This window comes from Lissotriton helveticus, chromosome 5_1 (genome assembly GCF_964261635.1).
Source record: "Lissotriton helveticus chromosome 5_1, aLisHel1.1, whole genome shotgun sequence".
Taxonomy (NCBI): Eukaryota; Metazoa; Chordata; class Amphibia; order Caudata; family Salamandridae; genus Lissotriton; species Lissotriton helveticus.
The window spans coordinates 317,228,407-317,250,589 of NC_136065.1; the positions used below are offsets into that span (position 1 = coordinate 317,228,407).

The 22,183-nt window shown below is 45.9% G+C and overlaps 1 protein-coding gene across 3 annotated transcripts in view; it reads left to right on the forward strand.

Annotated features, from left to right (window-relative positions):
- Nucleotides 1-22,183, forward strand: part of LOC144754495 (tyrosine-protein phosphatase non-receptor type 11-like) — a 376,140-nt gene that overhangs the window by 179,461 nt on the left and 174,496 nt on the right. For all 3 annotated transcript variants that reach the window (XM_078642364.1, XM_078642361.1, XM_078642363.1), the window contains exon 3: nucleotides 6,083-6,277. In XM_078642364.1, the coding sequence (XP_078498490.1) occupies nucleotides 6,083-6,277 (195 nt within the window). The remainder of the gene's footprint in view (nucleotides 1-6,082; nucleotides 6,278-22,183) is intronic.

Consider the following 22,183-nt stretch of genomic DNA (forward strand, 5'->3'; position numbering starts at 1 on the left):
TTAGTGCAAAGAAACCAGCGGTGATCGTGCTTTCTATGCAATTTAATAACATCCCAGAAAGACATTAGGTCTGAAAGTTGCTGTGCATGAGAAGAAACTACAACTATAAGCATTGATTGGGACCCATTAAGTGATCCTTGCTTGCATCATCATGATTGTGAGCACCGTTTGTCTCTGACCCGCCAGTGCTGCAGGAAAACTTTTGTGTGCTACCAGCTACCTCCACGGGAACTTAATTTTCTCCCTTTACCCAGAGAAATCAAAGACATGGAAAAATAGATAAAGCTATGATCATTACAGAGTTGTAGAGGGCATTAAAATCAGTTGAGTGGTTTGAGATTTGGAAGTTAAAAACCTTGGTCCATTTCAGGCTGTCTCTCGGCAGCCAAAGGCTGTGTCCCTGAACTGTGGGTACCTATGTTGAGGGAAATATCCTGTCTCAATGTGAGTTATGTTTTAGTTCAAGTGATTTCAAGTAAAGTCTGCAAAAGCCCAGACTACTGATGGATAGTTATACCTGCGGATTACTCACCTAGGGAATATCCACTGGAGCAAGACTGGATCCAAAAGCTCAAAAAGCAGCTCACACTGTTAGGTGGCACAATACAGCTCCTCACTGACGACATTCCGCTTCAGAAATGATGACCTGAACCGCATAGAAGTGCCATTTAAGTGCACTCACATCACTTCCTTTCTTTCTGCACCTTCTTACGTGGATCCAGAATTCTGCTGCTCTTCTTTCTTTACTATGTGAAGACATTTTGCTTTACAAACTTTTCCAGAGTACAAGGAAACATGTCTTCTCCCCCCTCTCCCAAAATCACAAGGTTTAAGCCTTGTAGGGGACTGTTGCAAACATGTCTGTGACATAACCCCATGAGGTGTGTCTCTGGTGTTTTGGCTTAACTCACAACTCCAAGGCTTGATACTAGTGTGCCCAGATGAACCCAAATGCCTTTTGTGAACGTGAGGTGAAGCGTTGTGGTGAATCACTGCAAGACTCCATGCAGGTGCCACTCCAGGTCTTAGTCGAGAGTATGGCCCAGCCCCAAAGTTGTTCCCACAGCAGATTATTTTCATGGGACAGTCTTTGAGTAAGTCAAAGAAAAACATAACATGTCCAAGTAGGATTCGGCCCCTACTCGTCACTATCTGCAGGAGGTGCAAGGGATTCACCGTACTGCCATATCTCGCTCCCATTCCACTGAGGAGCCAATACAGTCTTAGGCCCTGATGAACCCCTTCCCAGGTCTGTTGGGGACATCAAAACTAGTCGAAGCCTTTGAAAAGGCCATGCTGCGCATCTTTGGCACACTGCTGGATCCATCTGACATGCCCCATGGATCCGCAAAGGTCTCTATTTGGGTTACCTTCAGTCAGTCTGCCCTTGACACTGTCTGTGTCATTTGTACCTGCTTCTGATCCGCACCCGCTTCTTTTCTGACTTTGTGTTTGCTGTCTATGCCGGTCCTACGAATGCCTTCACCACCTCTGCCGAAGGAGGAGCTGCAGTCCATTGTGGTTTCTGATTTCAAGCCAAATTAAGCTTGACCTTGACAGAGGCCTGGTAAAATTCTGATGTGGTGCTGCCAATACTCAACTGCTCAGACTCCGACACTATTGCACTGCCACGCAGATGACATGGAGAAAATGGAGGAGATAGAAAATATTTTGCACCCCATCCCCACTTTAATGATGAAATCAGTCGGAACATGGACTTGCAGGATGCTAGTGATTGGATACCTCACAAGATTCTAGTTTGGCATCCCCCACTGGACCAGCTATGAAAGAGAGAACATTTTCGGTCATTGTAATTCAGGGGGCTGCTGAGGTCTTTGACTTCTACTTCCCCACAGTCGAGTTGAAAACAAATGATCTCACAGTGGTCCTTCACCCTTGCCAGGCACTGATGAAACGAACATCCTGTGCCCTCCAACAAGGCTCTCACAGGCACGTTATTGGGCTTTTGGGCAAAAACTTGCTCTGGTCTTACTGTGAATGGACAGGGTCACCTGAAGCTGGTCTATGGTGGCTGACAACTTGACTTTTAAACTCCACATCCAACACCTGAAAGTCTGGTGGTGCAGGCATCCACCAGCCAGGTCAGTCGAGCTCCTTTCTGACGTCTCCTCCCGATGGACTCCAAACTTATGGAAACATATATGTTCTCTACGACTAACCTTTCTTCAGGTCGGCCAATGCCTACTGCCTTCTTGGATGTTATATACATAGGCTTTTTGACATGCTTAGTGAGATCTTAACCGCAGTCTCAGAAGACCTATGGACTTCTTTAGCCCAAAACATTCTGGATAGCTGGAATGCACCTCCGGGGATGTGCCGAAGGAGGACAGAGGCCTTTATCTTATCTTAGATATTTGCCTGCTTAATGCCTTACAGCGCAAGCAAAAATCAAAGATGCTCACGCTGTCCCATTTTCTCTCTGTGCTGGCTCTGGGAGAATGGATGGTGGCGTTTAACTTGCACGATGCCTATTTCCACATCCTCATTCTGCAGGCCCACAGACATTGCCTGTTGTTGAAGTTGGGTCATAAGCATTTTCAGTTTGTCGTGGTCCCATTCGGCCTCACTGTCACTCGTGTGCTATTGGTGGTCAATGCTCATCTTCAGAGGTCGGGTGCCAGTCTTCTTCTACCTCGACTGGCTATTGAAAGTGGGCTCACAACAGTTGGTCGTAGACCACCTCCATACAACTGCAATCCTCTTGACATGGTTAAGGTTTTTAATAAACTTGTCAAAGTTACACCGGACTCCTTCTCAGCAGCTTCCATTCATGACTCGTCTTGGATACACTGCATTTTTGGGCCTTCCTTGGGGATCAACGAGTTAAGAACATTTGGGCTATGATCCCTATGTTTCATCCTCTGTCCTGGGAATCAGTGGGGATGGCTCTGAAGTTTGTTAGCCTGCTTGCCTCCTGCATCCTGCTTGTTGACCAAACAAGATGACATTTGTCTGCTTTGCAGTGGGATCTGAAGTCTTGTGGATCTACCACCAGGGCAACCGGTCACATTCCAATCTGGTTTCAGAGGAGACTGCAAAACAACTGCAGTGGTGGCTGCTCAATGGCAGACCCTTTCCCTATCTCACCCAGAGCTCATGGTGTTGACTGATGCGGATACCTACCTGCACATCAATTTGACTTCACTTGGGGTTAAAAGCATTCCTACCGTCCATCTATGGGAGTTGGTCTATTTAAAAAAAAAATGTGTTTATTGGTTTCCAAATGTACAACATAGCCCCCCCCCCAACTTGTCATTCGAAAAATCGTTATACATGTTTACCATTCATTTGTAATGCTGCACAGTGTGCCACACATGTATCTTATAAAAAATGCAACCATCAGATATCACTACCCCCTCTAAATATCCGCCCCAAATACTGCTAGCAACTAGGAGCCCGTGTGCAGTGGTGAAGGCCTCCTGTCTAGGAAGTGGGCAGCTCATGTGCTGGTCTGTGTAGTGTCTACGTCGGGCTCAGGTGAGGTTACCCCTCCATCTTAGGAAGGATGTTAAAGGTTCCCATGTGTCTTTGGGTCTCGGCGTTTGGGGCAGTTTGAAGTATCAGTGATCCAGGCTTGCTTATTCGGTATTGGCCATCTGCCCCAGTGCATCACCATTCTGCGTTTAACCAGCAGTAGTAGCATTGCCCTAAGGCCTCAGCAGCCCTTCAGGATATTCTTCACATATCCCAGCAGGCATACGATGCGGTCCGCCGGAGTGATTGCGCTAATCGTGTCCCATATCTCGGCCCAAAAAACGCGCGACCATGCGAAGTGCAAAAAAGTGGCATCCTGACAATTGAATCGTATACATTGCGAGTCAATCTTCAGGCCGAGTCTGTGGAGTGTTGTTGGTGTTCAATATGTCCTACGTAAGTAGTTAAAGTGTATCAGTCGCAGTCTGTAGTTGGGGGATAACTGTTCTGTTTGGGTGCAGCAATAGAACCACTGTGTTTCTGGTATCTCAACGTGTAGGTCCCCCCTCCCAAGCCGTTTGGGCCTTTGTAGTGTCGACTGTCGACTCTGACTGTTGGTGTGTAAAGCATAGTGAAAATTTTACTCGATGAGGTAGTTGTGTGAACAAATTCTAGCGCTGTTAAAATGGGATGTAAGGTAGGGTAAGACTCCTGAAGTGTGTGGCAAGTGGCTCTGATTTGATGGTATAATGACATGTTCGAGAGTGTCAGCGGTCCTGTGCCTGTGTTAATTAGGCTAGTGAGGAATTCGCCGCCTGGGTATAAGATCAGCAAATATTTTGATACTGTGCGTACCTGCACACCTAGCTGCTCCTTTATCTTGTAGAGGGGGGGGGGGGGGGATAGAGGGTTGTCTGCGAGGTAGGCTATGGGTACGATTGTTAATGCAAGTCCGGCTTGCTTACGGAGGCCAGCCCACGCCCAACGTACACACTCCTCTGTACTGATTTCAGCTTTGGGAGCCTTGTATTGTTGGATCACTACTATTTTTAATGGCCACAGCAGTACCTGATCATGTTCAATCTCTACATGTGCCTGAAACCGGGTGTGGTGCTGCTAGTTGTATAAGAATTGCACCCGAGCGCACAGCACAAATAGCTTCATGTCTGGGGCGCCCGGTCCACCACTTGCAGGCGGCAGTGTTCATTTTTCATAAGACACTCTAGGCTGTTGACCTGCCCATGTAAGAATTGTGCATTGAGTGGAATGGGGGTATTTGCAAATAGGTACAAGAATTTAGGATACACAACCATCTTAGTGATGGCTATGCGATCAGTTCGTGACAGTGGGAGTTTGATCCACAAATGGACTCTGGTTTCCAGCCAGTCCATAGCGCGCCCATAGTTCCCCCTCCACAATTCTTCAGGATCTCTACTAAGCCATATGCTCAGGCACTTGACAGGCTCCGCCGCCCATTTCAAAGGATATTCAGCTATTTAGGGCGTTGCAGAGTCCGTCAGCGGAAAAAGAATAGACTTGGACCAGTTCAGAGTACCCACCGAAGCGGACTGCTTCTATGGGGGTTGATTTAGATCTTCACAGAGAACACTATAGGTAGACGGGCATTCTGGGCTCCTTGCCAAAAGGCCATGCGCCTTTGGGACTGTCTGGATCGTCCGGGCATCCCCCTGTAAATACACCAACTACCGGGATCTTTAAATACCGGGTCTGACGATCTGAATAGGCGATGCCTACTGGATGATAAATAGCTAAATCCAGAGGTAGTGGCAAAGGGCTCCCACAGTGTGTAGAACCCTAACTCGATCTCTTTGAGCGCAGTGTCAATATTTCTGTGGGTTGGAGTAGCCAGGAAGACTCTCTCGGGTACACATTCCATATAGAGAGGAGCACAGGGCTCCTGTATGCTTTCCCATCCCTACCTCTCCTGTCCTGATGTCTAAAGAAGATCTGGAACAACGGGTCCCAAGTCATCCTAGTGGTTCCCCAAATAAATGTGGAGAGTGTGGTACCCGGAACTCTGGACATGAGCATTGCTCTTCTTTGGTAGGATCTTGTATCGCAGCAACAAGTCAGGGCTTGCACCTAAGCCTGTACTACCTACACCTTCATGCGGGGTGATTGAGTGGCAGAAGTTGACAGAGTTCGCTCTGCCTCCCGCAGTAGTGAGTTTTATTTTGGCGATCAGAAACCCATCTGCAAAAACTTAATGTGGGTCCCGTAACACAGACTTGTTACAAGCCAAGCTGTTGGATGAGTTGCTGTTTGTTTTGTGTCGTGCCCAACAATGGATTGCTGTGCACATTGTAAAAGGGTGACCTTTTTTAGCCTTTCTGCAGTTACCAGGCAATCCCTCTCCTTGTTCAAATCACCTGTTGTAATGTGTTTCCGTAAAGGTTAGGTCCACTTCCCCCCGCCCCCCCACCCCGAAAGCCTTTCATGATGTCCAAGTGGGATTTTAAACTTTTCCTTACTTTCTTTATGTGGATGAGGCTAGAGAAAAGCATGGATTAATGTAATGAGTGCATGTTGTGACCTTTTGTAAATGAGGGATGATTTGGGGTGGTAGGTGCAGGGGCATTGTGAACAAGAACAATCTCACTATCAACTGTCTGCTTTTATCTTGCAGGAGGAACGAGGAGGTGACGCATATAAAGATCCAGAACACAGGCGATTATTATGACTTGTATGGAGGTGAGAAGTTTGCCACCTTAGCCGAACTTGTGCAGTACTACACAGAGCAGCATGGTCTACTACGCGAGAAGAATGGAGACGTCATTGAGCTCAAGTATCCACTGAACTGCCAGGACCCTACCTCCGAAAGGTATGGTCTTTCAGGCTGTTGACCCCATGCCAAGTTTGTGTGAGCTGTGTCAAGTATGTTGCCCCTGAAAATACCAGAATAGACCAGTCACTGTCAACCCTTGCAGCTGTTACTCTATGCAAGTTCACTATGCCCAGAATCTTATTGTTCAGTTTTTCAATTAATGCTTCGTTTTGGCGCCAAGTGGAGACTTCAAAACCAGAATACTCCTTTAGTGGTCTTTCATTCTGACAAAACTTGACCCTCCACCCTTGAAGATGTGTTTTGCAGCAAAGGTCATGTTTTGAATGTTGTACCAGTCTAAAGCTGGAGTCCTTTTTGGTTGTCCTGTTTAAGGTCGTTCTGGCGACTGGCATTAGCCCCTAACTCCACGGCCACAATGACTATAGTGGCCTTTGTCAGCCTTTGACTAGTGTTGTCAGTGTGTTCACCTTTGGCTCGGAGCTTGGCTGAATTTGGTGACTACAAGAGTTATTAAAGCTGTGCTACAAATCTGTGTCCTGTGCCTCTACTGTGCTACTGCTACTCTTCATGGGATATTGGTAAAACAGCAAATTCGAAAATAAAATCAATTACGTTGCTGAAAATCACATTTCCAAAAGATCCATCAGCAATGGAACCATCTTCAGTATCTGATCTAGAAGCAAAGCTGGGTTTGCTTATGAAAGCAACTCAGGATATTTAGGGCCCCAGCATCTTTTGTAGCTGGCAGAGACAAGGAGTAGATGGGATGACCGTGTTCCTTTGAATCTGAATGAAATGCTTACAGAGCAGACATGGATGATCATGAATTGTTGGCATATCATGGTCTTTGATAGAGCCTTGTTCCTGGCATTATATGTGACCAGTGAATGGGAAAAGTGGGACTGGCAGCTATACAAGGAAACATATTTCCTTAAACAATTGTTCATTCAGAGTCAGATGTTACCACAGCCGAAAGTGGATGCATCTACTCTGACCTTTATATTTGGCCACAACAAGAATCAACTGGACTTTCAGCTCTTATTAGACCATGGCCTGAAAGAATACTATTCTCCAAGTGGACATACAGGTCACCATTAATTACCAACAAGTATTCTGTAATCAGCATTTTTCAATTATTGGGTGTCGGTTATGCTCTCCACACTTGACCCTGAAAGAACTTGTACTGCACTTGTGATGTATATGTATTGGTTACATGAATATTGTTGAATGATTACATATACTTTTCTTTTTATTGACTTTGGGGTATGCCTTATCACGTAAAATGTTTTTGTTTGATACATTATAGGTTACATTATTTTAATACCAACCATATTACAAGTTTAGAGTATTACATTTTCTCCTTCAGGAGCTCTGTGTTTAACTATAGTTTATACCCAGGCTCCTGGGGCAATATTGAGCAGCCCTAGTGTATGGTGTAGTGCCCTAAATATATGGGGGTGTAGACCAAGTCAAAACAACAGTTGATGGACAGAATGCAGAACAACGTCATACATTCACCCCAGTACAGCGATCTGGGCCTCAATCCATCGTTTTTTTGCACTCCACACCACCCCAGTTCCGACATGGCCATATGCAAATCAGCTTTGACCCTGTGCCTCATGGAAACAGTCCCGCCCAAACTGCCAAGCCATGTCTTTCCTGGACCGGAGTCAAGCATCCTAGGACCGGTTTCTGGCTATCAGCCGTCTTCAGCCAGGATAGCTTGACTCCAGTGTTGTGGAGAGCACGGGACTCACGTCTGAGCATACCCATCCCACTCTGGGTGACAAATGCAAAAACAACACTTGATGGACAGAATGCAGAACGATGTCATACATTCTCCCCAGTACAGCGATCTGGGCCTAAATCCGTCGTTTTTTAGCACACCACTCCAGTTCAGACATGGCCATATGCAAATCAGCCTTGACCCTGTGCCTCATGGGAACAGTCCAGCCCGAACGGGGAGGCACACTTACCGGTGCTGGGGGACGAGGAGTCCTCTTCTGCCGCCGCCACCGCCAGGAGTCACTTCATTGCTGAGATAGCGCCGCCGCCCCGGGACTGCAACTCCCGGCTGCCTCAGCGGCGGCGCTGCATTTCCACGCACCGCAAGCGCCAGGTGGCGCCTACAAACAGCGCTCTGCTTGGCGGAGCAGGGGGGAGGCACACTTACCGGTGCTGGGGAACGAGGGGAGTCCTCTTCTGCCGCCGCCACCGCCAGGAGTCACTTCATTGCTGAGATAGCGCCGCCGCCCCGGGACTGCAACTCCCGGCTGCCTCAGCGGCGGCGCTGCATTTCCACGCACCGCAAGCGCCAGGTGGCGCCTACAAACAGCGCTCTGCTTGGCGGAGCAGGGGGGAGGCACACTTACCGGTGCTGGGAGACGAGGGGAGTCCTCTTCTGCCGCCGCCACCGCCAGGAGTCACTTCGTTGCTGAGATAGCGCCGCCGCCCCGGGACTGCAACTCCCGGCTGCCTCAGCGGTGGCGCTGCATTTCTACGCACTAACTTTGAACACATCTCGTCAAGAATGATGCGAAAGGAGGCATTTAAAAACTCATGTTTACTGCGGGGCTCGAGGAAGGGGATGGAAAATGAAACTCCGAGAAGTAATACACTGTCCCCTCCAAGAGAAGTAGACATTGAAGTATCTTTCCATCTTCTAGATAGTACGCTATCTCCCCCATTAACCCTTGGAACACCCCAAAACTTGTCTTATTGGGAGGAACTAAATGCATTGTGTGGTACCAAGTTCGTTCCAGTAGCATCCCCCTCTCCTGCACAAAACTCTTGTTTCGACATCCCTATTGGCAGACTGTGCAAATTATCCCTACCACCTAAAGAGGTCAACTCCCAAGCCGCTGTACACACGCAGGGTTCAAGTATTGAAAGGAAATTCGACGGGGCTAATGACCATGGACCCCAATGCAAAATACAGAAACTTTGTGTTGGTCCCACATCGCCTGTTATGAACTCCGCAGTATCTAAGGGGGGTGATGAATGTTTGGACGACCAAGCACCATTGCCCCAGTTGCCACTATTATTTCAGTTTGAGCAAATGCTAAGATCCATAATAGCACCCCTGATAGAAAAAATTAATATCCTTGGGGATAGGCTGACAAATATAGAGACAACCATTAAAACCAACTCCTTACCTCCTATAAAGACGGCAATATCTAAGCATCCCAACCTACCCACTGCTTCCGAAGCCCCTATGCCAATTAACACTAGGGAAAATGTCCTAATTGAAAGTCAAAACTCCAAAATACCACCCCCAACTGCTACTAAAATTCCCCTCAAACCTGTATCCACAAATTTCCCTCTGGTTAGAGTAGAGCAAAATAGAGTAACACGCATCCATTTACCTCCGGAAGCCGCCCCTTTTGTGCTTGTTCTTTCGGGAATACCGGCACCCTCTCATGGGAAACCCGAAAGACGCAAGGACCTTCTAAATAAGGTCATATTCTGGCTTAATAAAAACAGACCCCTTCCACCCAATCAAGATGGTGGAATTCTGAGTGTTAGAAGGGTGGGCTGGTTAGGGTCCCTACCTAAAGAAATCCCTAGGGACCTAATCCTAGTGAAATTTAAGAATCGGAACATTGTCCCCCATCTACGATCCTCCCAGCCCAAAGATGGAGATGGCCCCATTTCCATCTGGGATTTGTACGATTTCTACCCAAGTACCCCACACATTCCTCCACTTAGATCAATGACAGCATACAAATATCTGATGGGAAGTGGATTTCGTGCTCTTACTGGTAGTAGCTCTCCTGCCCGTAATAGATTTGACTTATTACACAAATATTGTAATTTCTGAAGGGACAAACCAACGCATTAACCCAGACTGTAAATGCTAATCTTATGTATAGTGCATTGTAATTAATGAATTGTTCCAATAGGCCGGGCATACGTTCTTTTAACTTGTAGATACATTTAGTTTGTATGTTCTTCTTTATGTTTGTTTTGTATGCTTTTATGATTTTAATTCAAAAAATCGAATAAAGCTAAGTGAATGATTTACGTCTCCGTTGTCTATCCTGACTTAAAAACTTCCATCTTTTAGAATTAGGCCAAAATGCTCTTGTGCCTTTTGAACCACCTTCAAATGTCTCTAGTTTTTCGATACGCGTCTTGCCACCATGGACCACTTCACTTTTGGGGACCCATAAGAAGCAACAGGAAGTGGAAGCCATCTTGGGGTGGGAGTAATTAACTTCTAACCTGGGTGAAAGGTGTGTCATTAGGGAGCCGATGTTCAACATGTAAAGACTATGACGAAGAAGGGTAGGACCCCGAGTAATTAAGATTACCAGTAAGTAACCAAGCTGTGTGTTTTCAATGTCAGTTTGATTTAAAATTTGATAAGGGGGATTTATTGAGCACAATACAATAATTGAATAATAATTATTAAATAACGGAACATGAAGCACTGACCTTTGGTATTAAACACAAGAAAGTAAGACCAGTTTCTGACCTGCACAGTATGTGATCCTCAACTTTAATCCCAGTGTTCCCACTGCCCTTCCCCCACCCGGCGTCCCTTTTAGCCCCTTTCTTCTGAGGCCCCGCTGACGTTCTAGTTGGAGATGAGGGCTGGTGGTTTCAGTCATCAAACCTGCAGCCCCATCTCAACTGCTCCCTTGCCCAGTCTGCCTCTTGGTGACCCCCTCCCTCAGCGCTGTTCCTAACTTCCAAGAGGCCACAATCTGACCTTGTGAGTAGGGCCAAGTCGGCGAGCAATAATCCTCTGCTACCATCATCTGACTATGAGAGAATAAAATATTTCTCCCATGACTTTCAGTTCATATGTTCAGTTAAAAGGCCAAAGGTTAGAAGTCGTGTTACGAGTCTTTCAAGCATATCTGAAGTCAGTAGGGCATCAGAGTATTGGGCAAGTATGTGGTCTCTAATGTTGAAATTGCCACTTGACATGTGTTGGGCGATACAAAGCAAAATCACGCCCCACAAGTTACTAACTGTGCCCATTCCTCTTGCTGCGAGAGGACCCATTCTGAAGCACAATGCACTTTACTTTGTAGGTTTTTAATTTCTGTAACCTCTAAAAATGCTAAATACCCTGATGTTCTCCTTTTAGTGTGAACATATTTCTTTGTTCTAACCAAACCCTGGTTGAGGGGGTTTAATTCGGCTGTCCTGGACTTTTTTGTGCCTAATGTTTTTGTTACTATGAGAGTCAAGCAACCTCAGAAAATGGGTGAGGACCCATCTGTTACACAAATATAGTGATGCGCTAACGGGGACTTCTCCATTATATCGGCTTGAGCTGTTTTGTATTTGAATGCCTCAATCTCTACTAGAATTATTTATATTTGTTATATTCCACCAACGTTAAAACTAGGTTTAGGCCATATTATATCATCTATATTATTTTGATGTATTTAAATTTGTATTAGAACTGCCCAGTCCCACCTATTATTGTACTAAGTAAACCGCTTTCCTTACTCGATCTACTGTACATTTCCTACTTATTGGCTATAAAATGCTCTTGAACTGATTACCCCTCCTTTGATTAATTTCCCCGGTCATTTTATGATCCACTTTGGATTGTTTTGCCGAGGCTACTAAGTTTATTGCTTTCCAGGTTAAGAAGTGCATTGGGAATAATTGTCACTGTAATTTTTCACTGGATACTAGCATGATTGTTTTATAAATTGAATATACTAATTACTTAGCAACATAATTTCCATCTGTTTTTCAGGCTTCCGATGAAGAAGTTCCCTTTATTGTACTAAAGGTTAATTCTACTGCTATACCACCATGTGTTTCTGGCTGTTCCAGAGCATGTAAAATGTCACCACACTCAGTGACTGAAGTACTTTAAAGATGCTGTCAACTAGATAGTCATTTATGGTTTTTGTCAGTACAAACGACTAGCTATTTTCATGCAAAAAAATACTTCCAATCTAAATCATTTTCTGTCTTTAGGTGTTGGATTAGCCCAATCGCCATCCGTGAATAACTTCTGAGTAAGGAGGCAAAGATATCAAACAAATTTTTCTGACATCTGATGAGATCTGCTGTGTTTATTTAGTAAAACCTTAACACTGTCAGATTCCAAGACGCTCTTTCAAGATCTCTCCACCAATGGAGGAGATTTGGGTTATTAGCCAAGACCGATCTTCAAATAATTTCCACCTGGTCATCTGGTATTTCGATAGTACTATTGCATAATACTATTCCATCCTGCAAAATCAAATTGTTTAGTTGCTAGGTCCTATGTTTCACCTTTTCATATTCCGGACGCAGTGCAGATTCGGGCCTATCCTCTCGAGTGGTGAGTCCAAGATATTCAAGCTATGATACTGATGTTCCAGCCTCTAGCCTGGATTTCGGGGAGAATGAATCTGCTGCTGTTGGGCATCATGGCCTCCTGCATCCTGCTATTGGACCATGCCAGATGGCACATGCAGGCTCTGCAGTGGGACCTGAAGTTCCAAAGCGTATTGCATGGGGAAAATCTCACCGACCTGGCTCAGATATCAGAGGGCACTGCGAAGGACCTGCAGCCCCATTTTGAGCTAAGCGGATCTTATACTGTTGGTACTCATCATTCGGTCGCATCTTCCTCTTTCATACAGGGTGGACCTGCTCTCACAGCAGCATGGTCCTGTCCTTCAACCTAATAACCAGTTTCTGGGACTGCACGTATGAAGACTGAGCAGTTCCAGCTACAGTCCTCTTGCCTTTTTGGAGAGGCTACATACGTCATCTCGACTGGTAGAAATCCATTTGTGATGGCTTCTGGAACACATTTGTGCAGTGGTGGGAATCGCTAGGTTTAGATCTCTGTAAATCACACCTAACCCGACAAGTTGATCTTGCGTATGTGCCCAGCCTTATTGCCCAAGGGGGTTTTGACCTTTCACTTGGCCCAGTTTGTTACTCGTCCATTTTTCTTCTCTTCCTCTCATCCCACCAAGGAGGAAGATTGACTGCATATATTGGACCCCAGGCTTGCAGGCTCACATTACATCAACCACACTATACAGGATCTTGTGTCTCAGTATCTGCTTCACCTTGGCCAATGAGGACCATGAAAGGGCACTTATGCCCACTCCACTAGAAGCATTGCTGCTTTCGCAGCTCTCACCAGAGGCTTTTTTGTGGCGGAAATCTGTCAGACAGCTAAGCTGTCATCCCTACATATGTTTTCTAAACATTAATAACTCATGGCTCAAACATAAAGTGACCAATACGTTGCCATGGTTGTGCTGCAGTCTTTGGTTAATTCACACTACTCATTCCCACCTCCTAGAGTGCATTGCTTTTGGACTTTTTCTTAAAGAGTGGAATATGCAGGAAGACCAGAAGTAAAAGTTACTTGTATTCGGTGACCGTGTTTTTGGTGGGTACCTAATTTTCATGCAGATTTCTCACTTCCCTCTCTCCTCCACCTGCTATTCTGTGCCACATATATAATAAAACTTAGGGTATGCAAATATATTGTTGTTTTGCCCCAGTCGTTGTTTTTGTCTCAATTCTTCTTTGCATGCCTCGCTGGGGTGCAAAAAACTTCCTAAATTGATGTCAGCACATGGTGGCATCTATTACATGCTTGTAACCTTACATTAGGCTAGCAGAGTCATAGGATGCCACCTGGTGGCTCAGGAAAGCTGCTGCAGTGGAAAAGCCTTTCGGAATCTGACACCAGCGGAATATTCTTAAAGTGAGGAATCGGCAGGAATATCCTATATCAACCAGGAATGTTGGTACCCTCACACTGAGATCTTTCTCGGGGCTCCATCCTGTCACTAGCTTCATCACCCATAAAGAACTGCTGCACTATGCGGTACTTAGCAGGGGCCTCTCCAATATGCTGAGAAGGTGTTGCTTTTGGCAGGCAGCTATCACCTGGTATGCTTTGAATTATGATTAGATTTGGAAAGACTTTTCACTTCTATTCACTCTTGGCTTTCATCTCTTGGTATTTCTCTCAGTCTGCACCTGCTTTTCTCAGTCTGGATTCACACCTTATCTTTCTGGATATATTATTTTCTAGGAACAGAAGGAAGCCTTTCCTTTTTACGTGTCACATTTGTAGGTCCTGATGGAAATATAATAGACACAAAAGTTCTACCACCTTTCATTCCCACAGGTCTCATTAAAAAATTGTGCCCTTCTTGCGCGGGTGTAATAATAGCCTATGACAGGAAAACCTAACAAGCATTGGCATAGCCAATAGGTCTCGCCTTTGGGACCTTATAAGTGTTTAGCCATGCAACAGTTGATGTTGTTGCACCAAGGATATTGTGCTGGATAACTAAACACGTATAAGGCCCCAAAGGCGAGACCTATTGGCTATGCCAATGCTTGTTACGATTACTTTTAGCTCTCTTAGCAGTTCCCACAAATTACAAAGAGGAGCCACGCGTTAGTCATTTTTAAGCGCCTCTTTGTACTCCTATCCACTTTAAAAGAGAGCCCATCCCTTTCCGGAATCACCATGCGCCATGTTGTACTTTTATGTAAAATATCCTAATATGCGCTAGGAAAGAGCCTACAGTTTCAGAGGAGAAGATAAGATTAACGAGCAAGGTTAATTAACCAACAGTGCAATTATAAAGTTAATGCTGAGAGTTTATTAATAGTTTTCAAACAGGCGCACGCATGTTGTTAGTAAAAGAAATACTAGGGCATGCACCATGAATCTGTATTGCGGGGCAGTGAATCTGCTTTTCTGAGAAACTTAACAGAAGCACAGGAGCATCTAGTCATTTTTTTTATCGCCAATGCTCTCACCCGCTAAATATGCAGATTATGTTGCAAGCATAATATTATGTTGCAAGCATAATTTAACTGACTCGCTATAACATTTTCTTAATGCTGTTCCGTGGACAAAGCAAAAAACACTGTGGAACCACTGTAAAGTTGCATGCTGCCTAAACGGCTTGCACCACCACTAGGAGCCACGCTTTAGTAATTTTTAAGCGCCTCTATGCACTCCTAATCCACTTTAAAAAAACGACCAGCCCTTTCCGGAGTCACCATGTGCGAGGTTGTACTTTTATGTAAAATATCCTAATATGCGCTAGAAGAGAGCATACGGTTTCTGGGGAGATTATGTGATTAGCAAACACAGTTACTTAGCCAACAGTGCAATTATAAAGTTAATGCAGAGAGTTTGTTTATAGATTTTTTAGAAGTGCACGCACGTTGTTAAAAAGAAAGAACACGTTTTGTGCCATGAAGTCTGTAGTGTAGGAGTAGTATTTATTACTACGGTAATATTTTAATATAAAAATGGTACAGTGAAGTAATACGCACGCATCTTGTTGTTATACTAAAAGCCAATGCGAGCGCCTTGAAGTCTAAAGTACAGGGGCTGTTTTGATTGTTTTCTGTAATCATTTTAAACGTGTGAATGGTGGTGTGAAGGAATACGCACGCACCTTGTTAAACGAAAGACGAGGGCGTGCGCCATGAAGTCTGAATGTGGGAGCTGTTTTGATTGTTTCATGTAATGTTTTTAAAGGTGTGAATGTTGGTGTGAACGAATGCGCACGCACCTTGCTGTTAAACGAATGATGAGGGCGTGGGCCATAAAGTCTGGGCTGTGTGACCAATTTCTATTGTTTCTTCAAATGTTTGTAAATTTCTGAATGGTGGTTTGAACGAATGCGCACGCACCTAAAGTTGTGCAGCGTAGTAACTTCAGCGTTTTTTGAGTAAAGGCTTTCTAAGTAGAAATAAATGTAATCATTGATATCAAATGCACGTCCCTCTCGTGGGAAAATAAAAACAAAGCCCAACATAAAAAGAAACAAGGAGAAACACGAGAGACGGTCTGCGGCCGTCAAAGTGAAGGTACGGCCGGCGGAGGAGAAATGCGACACGGCGGGGAGGGGGCGGAGCGGGGAGAGCGGCATGAGGGTGTGAAGCAGCAGGGGCCTGAGACGAGGCCGCCTTGCCTTTGATGTGGTAATGCGAGGCAAGCGGCTGGTGGCATTGTGCACGCGCTTTCACGTGCACTGGAAGAAATCGCCTGGGAATCGCCTGATCTCGGTAAGCTCTGTTTAAGCCGCAATAGATCGAGCTCCCGCTCTCAATGCGCATGCGCATTGAGATAGGTCGCTCGACCTAAAAATGCAACATGGAAGTACCATATTTCCTATGGGTCATTCTGGGGCTAATGGTAGCTGCGGTATTTGGATGGGGAATCTTTGGGCACCCATGAAAATGTACCAATCCCAGACATTTTTGAAGCCGAGAAACCATGGGCAAGTCCGGAGTTGTATGACTTGTGCATATCACCTCACAAGTATTCCTTGCATATATCACATCAATGCCTACACCCAAATTACTTTCACTGTCTATGGGGATGGCAACAGTATTCTGCTGGGGGGCGAACTTATCTATGGGACCCTACCAACCTCGGTATTTGCTGAAAACTAAAGAACAGGGGGAACCAAGGTGGTGTGGTTTGTGTAGATCCCAGTATGCTTTCTTGCCAAGAATGCCCTGCAAATATCTTAACTACACCAACCCCTTTTCCTCAAATATTCCATAGAGAGTGACTGCAGTTATGGGCCACCAGATTTTCTAGCACCCAGGGAAACCAACCAACCCTAGACATGTCTGAAAATTAGACCCCCACATAGGTGCATGATGACCTGGCTTGAATGGATCACATCAAACACAAGGTGATGATGGACGGAGCACTGAAACTTTTCAGGCAATCACCCACCGTCCCAGATCTGGGTTGAATATCCATCATCGTTCTTCATCACACTTCGCCACCCCAGGGAGGACCTGGCCTGGCAGTTCGTCTGGACTGTTCCCATTGGCCGCAGGGTCAAGATGGATTTGCATATGGCGGAGTCCAAACTGGAATGGCACGGGGAGCAATAAAACGATGAATTTAATCCCAGATCTCTGTACTGGGGTGAATGTATGACATTGTTCTGTATTCTGTCCATCAATTGTTCTTTTTTGCATTTGAATGGATCACATCACATTTTCTTACCAACTCTAGCCTATAATTAGTAAAATGAGTGAGAACTCCATTTTTAGGTTTTGCCTCGCCAAAAAGATGCGCTCTGCGCATCTTTTTCGCGCAGGCGAAAACCTGATGAGAACTGTAGTGTGCTTTGGGTCGGCCCTCGTCATTCATTGGCTGGCTCCGTAAATGGAGCCTAGCCATTGGATGAGGGGCCTGTCCGTCAATGCCGGACCAGACACGGGGGCGTTCCTGACATTCTTTGGCTTTTGCCGACGTCACGCGACGCCGGGAACGCCCCCGAGTCTGGTCCGGCATTGCCGGCACTTCTGCGTCTCTCCTCCCCCGTTTCCCGCCCCGTGACTGGCCGGCCGGCCAATCCTAGCGCGGCCGGCCGGAAGTGCCCGCCCCCCGCAGCCCGGGGGAAGAAGGAAGACGGCAAGAAGTATGGCGGCGCCCGCGGGGCTCCCGTGGCCTGGAGGGAACCCCGGGAGATGCGGAGGACGTTGCCGGTCTCCCATGCCGAAGAGGGAGACCGGAGAAGTGCCAGAGAGATTGTCGACGTTGCCGGTCTCCCATGCCGAAGAGGGAGACCGGAGAAGTGCCGCCGTCGCAAGGTGCAGGTGAGTCGATTTGTTTATTTTTTTTTTTCCCTCCTCTCTTCCCCTGCCTTCCTGCCCCAACCTCTCTCCCCCTGTCTCCTACCTTCACTCGTCGCTCGTCATGTCCTCCCGCAGACCTGACCCCGGCGGCCGTACTTCGGTTTAAGCAGGCTGACTTTAGAGAGCGTTGATTGTCATTGAGCAAGGAGGGGCAGAGGTAAAAGTGAAACTCTATGCTTGCGAGTTGGAGCTTCTGCTTTAAAGTTTTGAAAAGCATGTGCTGGAGTTAATGGAAGCACCCTTTGCATGTTTAGAATGGACATTCCGTCTGTGAAGATTCCTCGTGCTCTTGCTCTCAACAAATCCTTAAGAATTTCTATTCCGGTAGAACCCGCATCAAAAGAACATTATCAATGACATACTTTGTATTTTATTTTATTTTATTTTGGTCGCCCAATTACTTTCATTCATTTCCACGACAACACTTTACAAGTGTTTTGCGGGTTACACTCATCCTCTGGTCTTATGTCTCTGTGTGTCCGTTCTATGAATGGTGAGTTGTATGGAAAACGTTGTCAGGACCTGATCACATTATGCAGAGGCAGGCCTTGAAAATTTTCCTTGTCATTGGCAACCAGAATGAAGTCAATGTTGAAACGCTTGCCGTCGTCTTTACTTCACTCAGTTGTCAGTAAATGTGTCCCTTTGAACCTATAGAAACGCTGCATCCTTGAGAGCACTATTGTTAAAGACCTTCTCCAGACCGTTTGTAGGTGAGTTCATTTAAAGTGCTTGTAAGGAAGTAAATCAGATGTGGACAAACTTCAAGGAAATAAACTGCCAATAAAAGCTTTGGTGTTTTAATTTAGTAATCCGTATTGTTATTTAGTCCACATTTTCCAGTATGATATTGCCATTATCAAACTTTGTATTTATTACATTTAAGACTACCGATGTATAACTTGCCTCTGACATATGTTGGGTAGGGGAGCAGTTAGTTACAACTCTGCTAAGTGGTCCCAAGTCAAGTATGTTACACTCAGAACTGGTTTATAAACCAACATCATTTAACATGTCTTGACTTCAAAGCCTATATTTCTGTCAACAGGCATTGACAAAGCCCGTAGGTCTTGCTTGTGAAATCTGTTGGACTTTGCCAATGGTTTTTTCTCTCTCCCAGATGGATCCGCGATGGCGAGCGCATCCTTGATGGTTATCTTTGAATTAATTTTCTTATGCTTTAAGAAACTCAAAAATGTCCACCACAGATTGGCTGATCCAAAGCAACCATCTGTGCCATTTTAATATGTCTGCTACTGATGGTGCAGGAGGTAGCACTCAAGCTCCACCGATGCACCCACCACACAGCTCCACCGACACAGTTCCACCGATGCACCCACCACACAGCTCCACCGATGCACCCACCACACAGCTCCACCGATGCACCCACCACACAGCTCCACCGACACAGCTCCACCGATGCACCCACCACTCAGCTCCACCGATGCACCCACTGCTTGTGCCTCCGTGTGCCCCTGTTGCCTGCTTGTGCTGTGTGGGTGTGTGTGGAGGGCTCTGTGTAGCTGTGTGTGTGGGAAGCTTTGTGTGGCTGTGTGTGTGGGAAGCTTTGTGTGGCTGTGTGTGTGGGGGGCTGTGTGGGTGTGTGTGGGGGGGCTCTGTATGGGTGTGTGTGTGGGGGGGCTCTGTGTGTGTTTGTGTGTGTCATTTGCGAGAGATAAAGCTAGTGGCATTGTAAATGGCAATGCCATTTATTTATGTTAAAAAAACATAAATAAATATAATGTCAAGAGCAATGCCAATAGCTCTACCTTTAACAAAGGCAAAACCATTGCATTGTAAATGCTTGTTGTATATTTGTGACTCAAAATTCCAGAATTTGCAGCCAGCAGTAAAGTCATATTATTCCTCATTCCTAGAGTCTCCTGATGAAAACCGTACTCCACATTTTTTAGTAGGCCCATTGTACCGGGTAGGAATGGCTAGCATTTTACCCTAGTGCAGAGACTGGACCCTGTGAAATCAGTGTGGTGTCAATATGATTTTCTCATGGTTACAGTTTTGGTAGATTCCCATCATGTTGAGAATCATTTTTCTTGGGGGAGATTTGCGTTTGTAGGAAGGTAAGACTTTTGCTATTGGATGGAATGGCCCACGATCCTGTTGCATACATGTGGGGAAATTTGCATTTTGTGACCCATAGTTTGACACTTGTATGGCATTATTGGTAGGGAAATTGTTGGGATCCATTCTTGCTAAATTACCCAGAATTACCATCAATCTCTTCTTTTCAGAAATGTCCATGTTTTTTTGGGTTGCCTGGTTGCCAGCTAACCCAGTGCCCAAGTACTGAAGAGGTCTGCCATGAAAAGTTAGAGAAATGTGTGTGGCTTTATGCATAGTTTTTACGCCCACAGGGCAATCTACTTAAGCAAGTTTGCTGATAGCCACGCAGAGCACCCATGATTCTCTTGGGTCTCAAGTTTTTAGAAATGCCTGTGCTTGGTAGGGTTCCCTGGGTGGCAGCTGACCCAGAGACTGAAAACAGCCATTCACCGTGATGAGTGAGATGAAATTGTGATATCATTTAATGTTGTTTGTCATATAGGCCTTCAGAGGTGGGTACCCCCATGGGTAGACTGTTTGTGCTTTCTAAAACATTAACTTAATCTGAATAAAGGTAATTGTAACGTACTTTTAACAAAGGTTTTTCAGCGATTTGTTTTAGTTTTTTATGATATACTACACCAGCCCCAATTTCCACTTGAATCAACTTCACAAAAGACTCTGGGTGCAAAGCAAGACAGTGTGAACATGTCCTGTCCCACCGAGCGTACTGCCTTAAATTTCATTGGGTTTTATAGCTTTAAGCTTTGCTTAATGGTTGAGGCAGGAATCTGTAGGGGAAAAAACGTGATTCATATATTGGTTTTGGAACATTACATGGTATTATGTGGCATACTATGAAATAGAGCTCGAGCCGCAAACTTTATTTAATACATGAATGCGCACGGACGGAGCACATTCCATGATAGCACGCCCTACATATTTGACTTTGAGTAGCAAAAGAAAATTGGAAGAACTTGGAGTGCATTCTACGATAACTTTTTATTATAGGGCAAACTCTCATTTTTCCTAACTTACTTGATCTTTACTGGTATCTTTTTTAGAGGGAACTTCTTCTAGAAACCTATGTTTTACTTGAAGTTCGCAACAATTGTTTGATTTGTTGATGTGGTGTGCTTGTTGTTCGCCTACTCTGGGAGTATGTTCCCATTTTTAAACCAAACCTAACTGGTGGCCTGTCCATGTATATGCTAGGTTTCTCCGTGCAAGGGCTTTACCCATGTCTGGTTTGTTCATATCTTTATTATTATTTTTATTTTTTTTAACCCAGCACTGTGTGTATGTTGGGTCTGGCAGCCGAGCCCACCATAGTGAGTGTGGTATGCGCTCTAGTCTATGCGCGTATACGCGATGACGCGGCACGCGCTAGACTAGAGCGGAGAGGCGGCGCATGCGCACCAGAGCAGAAAGCGAAAGGCGCGAATGCTAAAGCGGCAGTTGGCGACCGGAGCTCGGCGCAGTTAGACGCTCGGCGCCCTTAGCTCGTTATGTACAAGTTGTGATTGAAATAAACCAGTGTTAAACACCTACCTGCCTCAGTGTATCCTGTGGGGAAAATAAGAACATTACAGTGGCGACGAGGCTGGGACCCGGGCACCACCAGGTGCAGTGGACGACAGCAAACACCCCCACAGCCACCCTCACGAGTCAGCAAGGCAAATCACTGGCAAGGAAGAGCAAAGGGCGTGGCAGCAGCGCAGCAGCACGGCAAGAAACCGAACACTGACCTTACAAGCCAGGTTAGTGTGACACAAGACTCCAGGAGCCCCCAGGCAGCAACCTGGCAACCAAGGGAGACTCCCCCAAGCCAGAGGAAGGGGGGGAGAGCGCACAGACGGCGCACAGTGCGAGGGACAATACCCCAGGGAGCCCAAGGGGCCAAAGTGACACGGCAGAAAACGCAGGAGCGTCTGGGGAACCCACCCAACGGAGGGCCCAGGAAGGCGAACCTAGAGGCGAAGGAAAAATGGCAAATCAAGCGTCAGCCCTGATGGCACCTGTCCCGTTCCTACCCAGACCAGGTGAACCCCAACTAAAATGGGAAGACTGGAAAGATTATTTCCTAAATTACATTGAGGCTCTGGGAGATGAGAGTGAAGGTGAATACACGCCGGAAAGGAAAAAGAGACTATTGCTCCACAACTTAGGCCCGGAAGGGGTGAGGGTGTTTAAGAACCTGGTGCCCAAGGAGAGGGATGCAACGGAGACGGATGTTTTTGTGAATGCACTAGACGA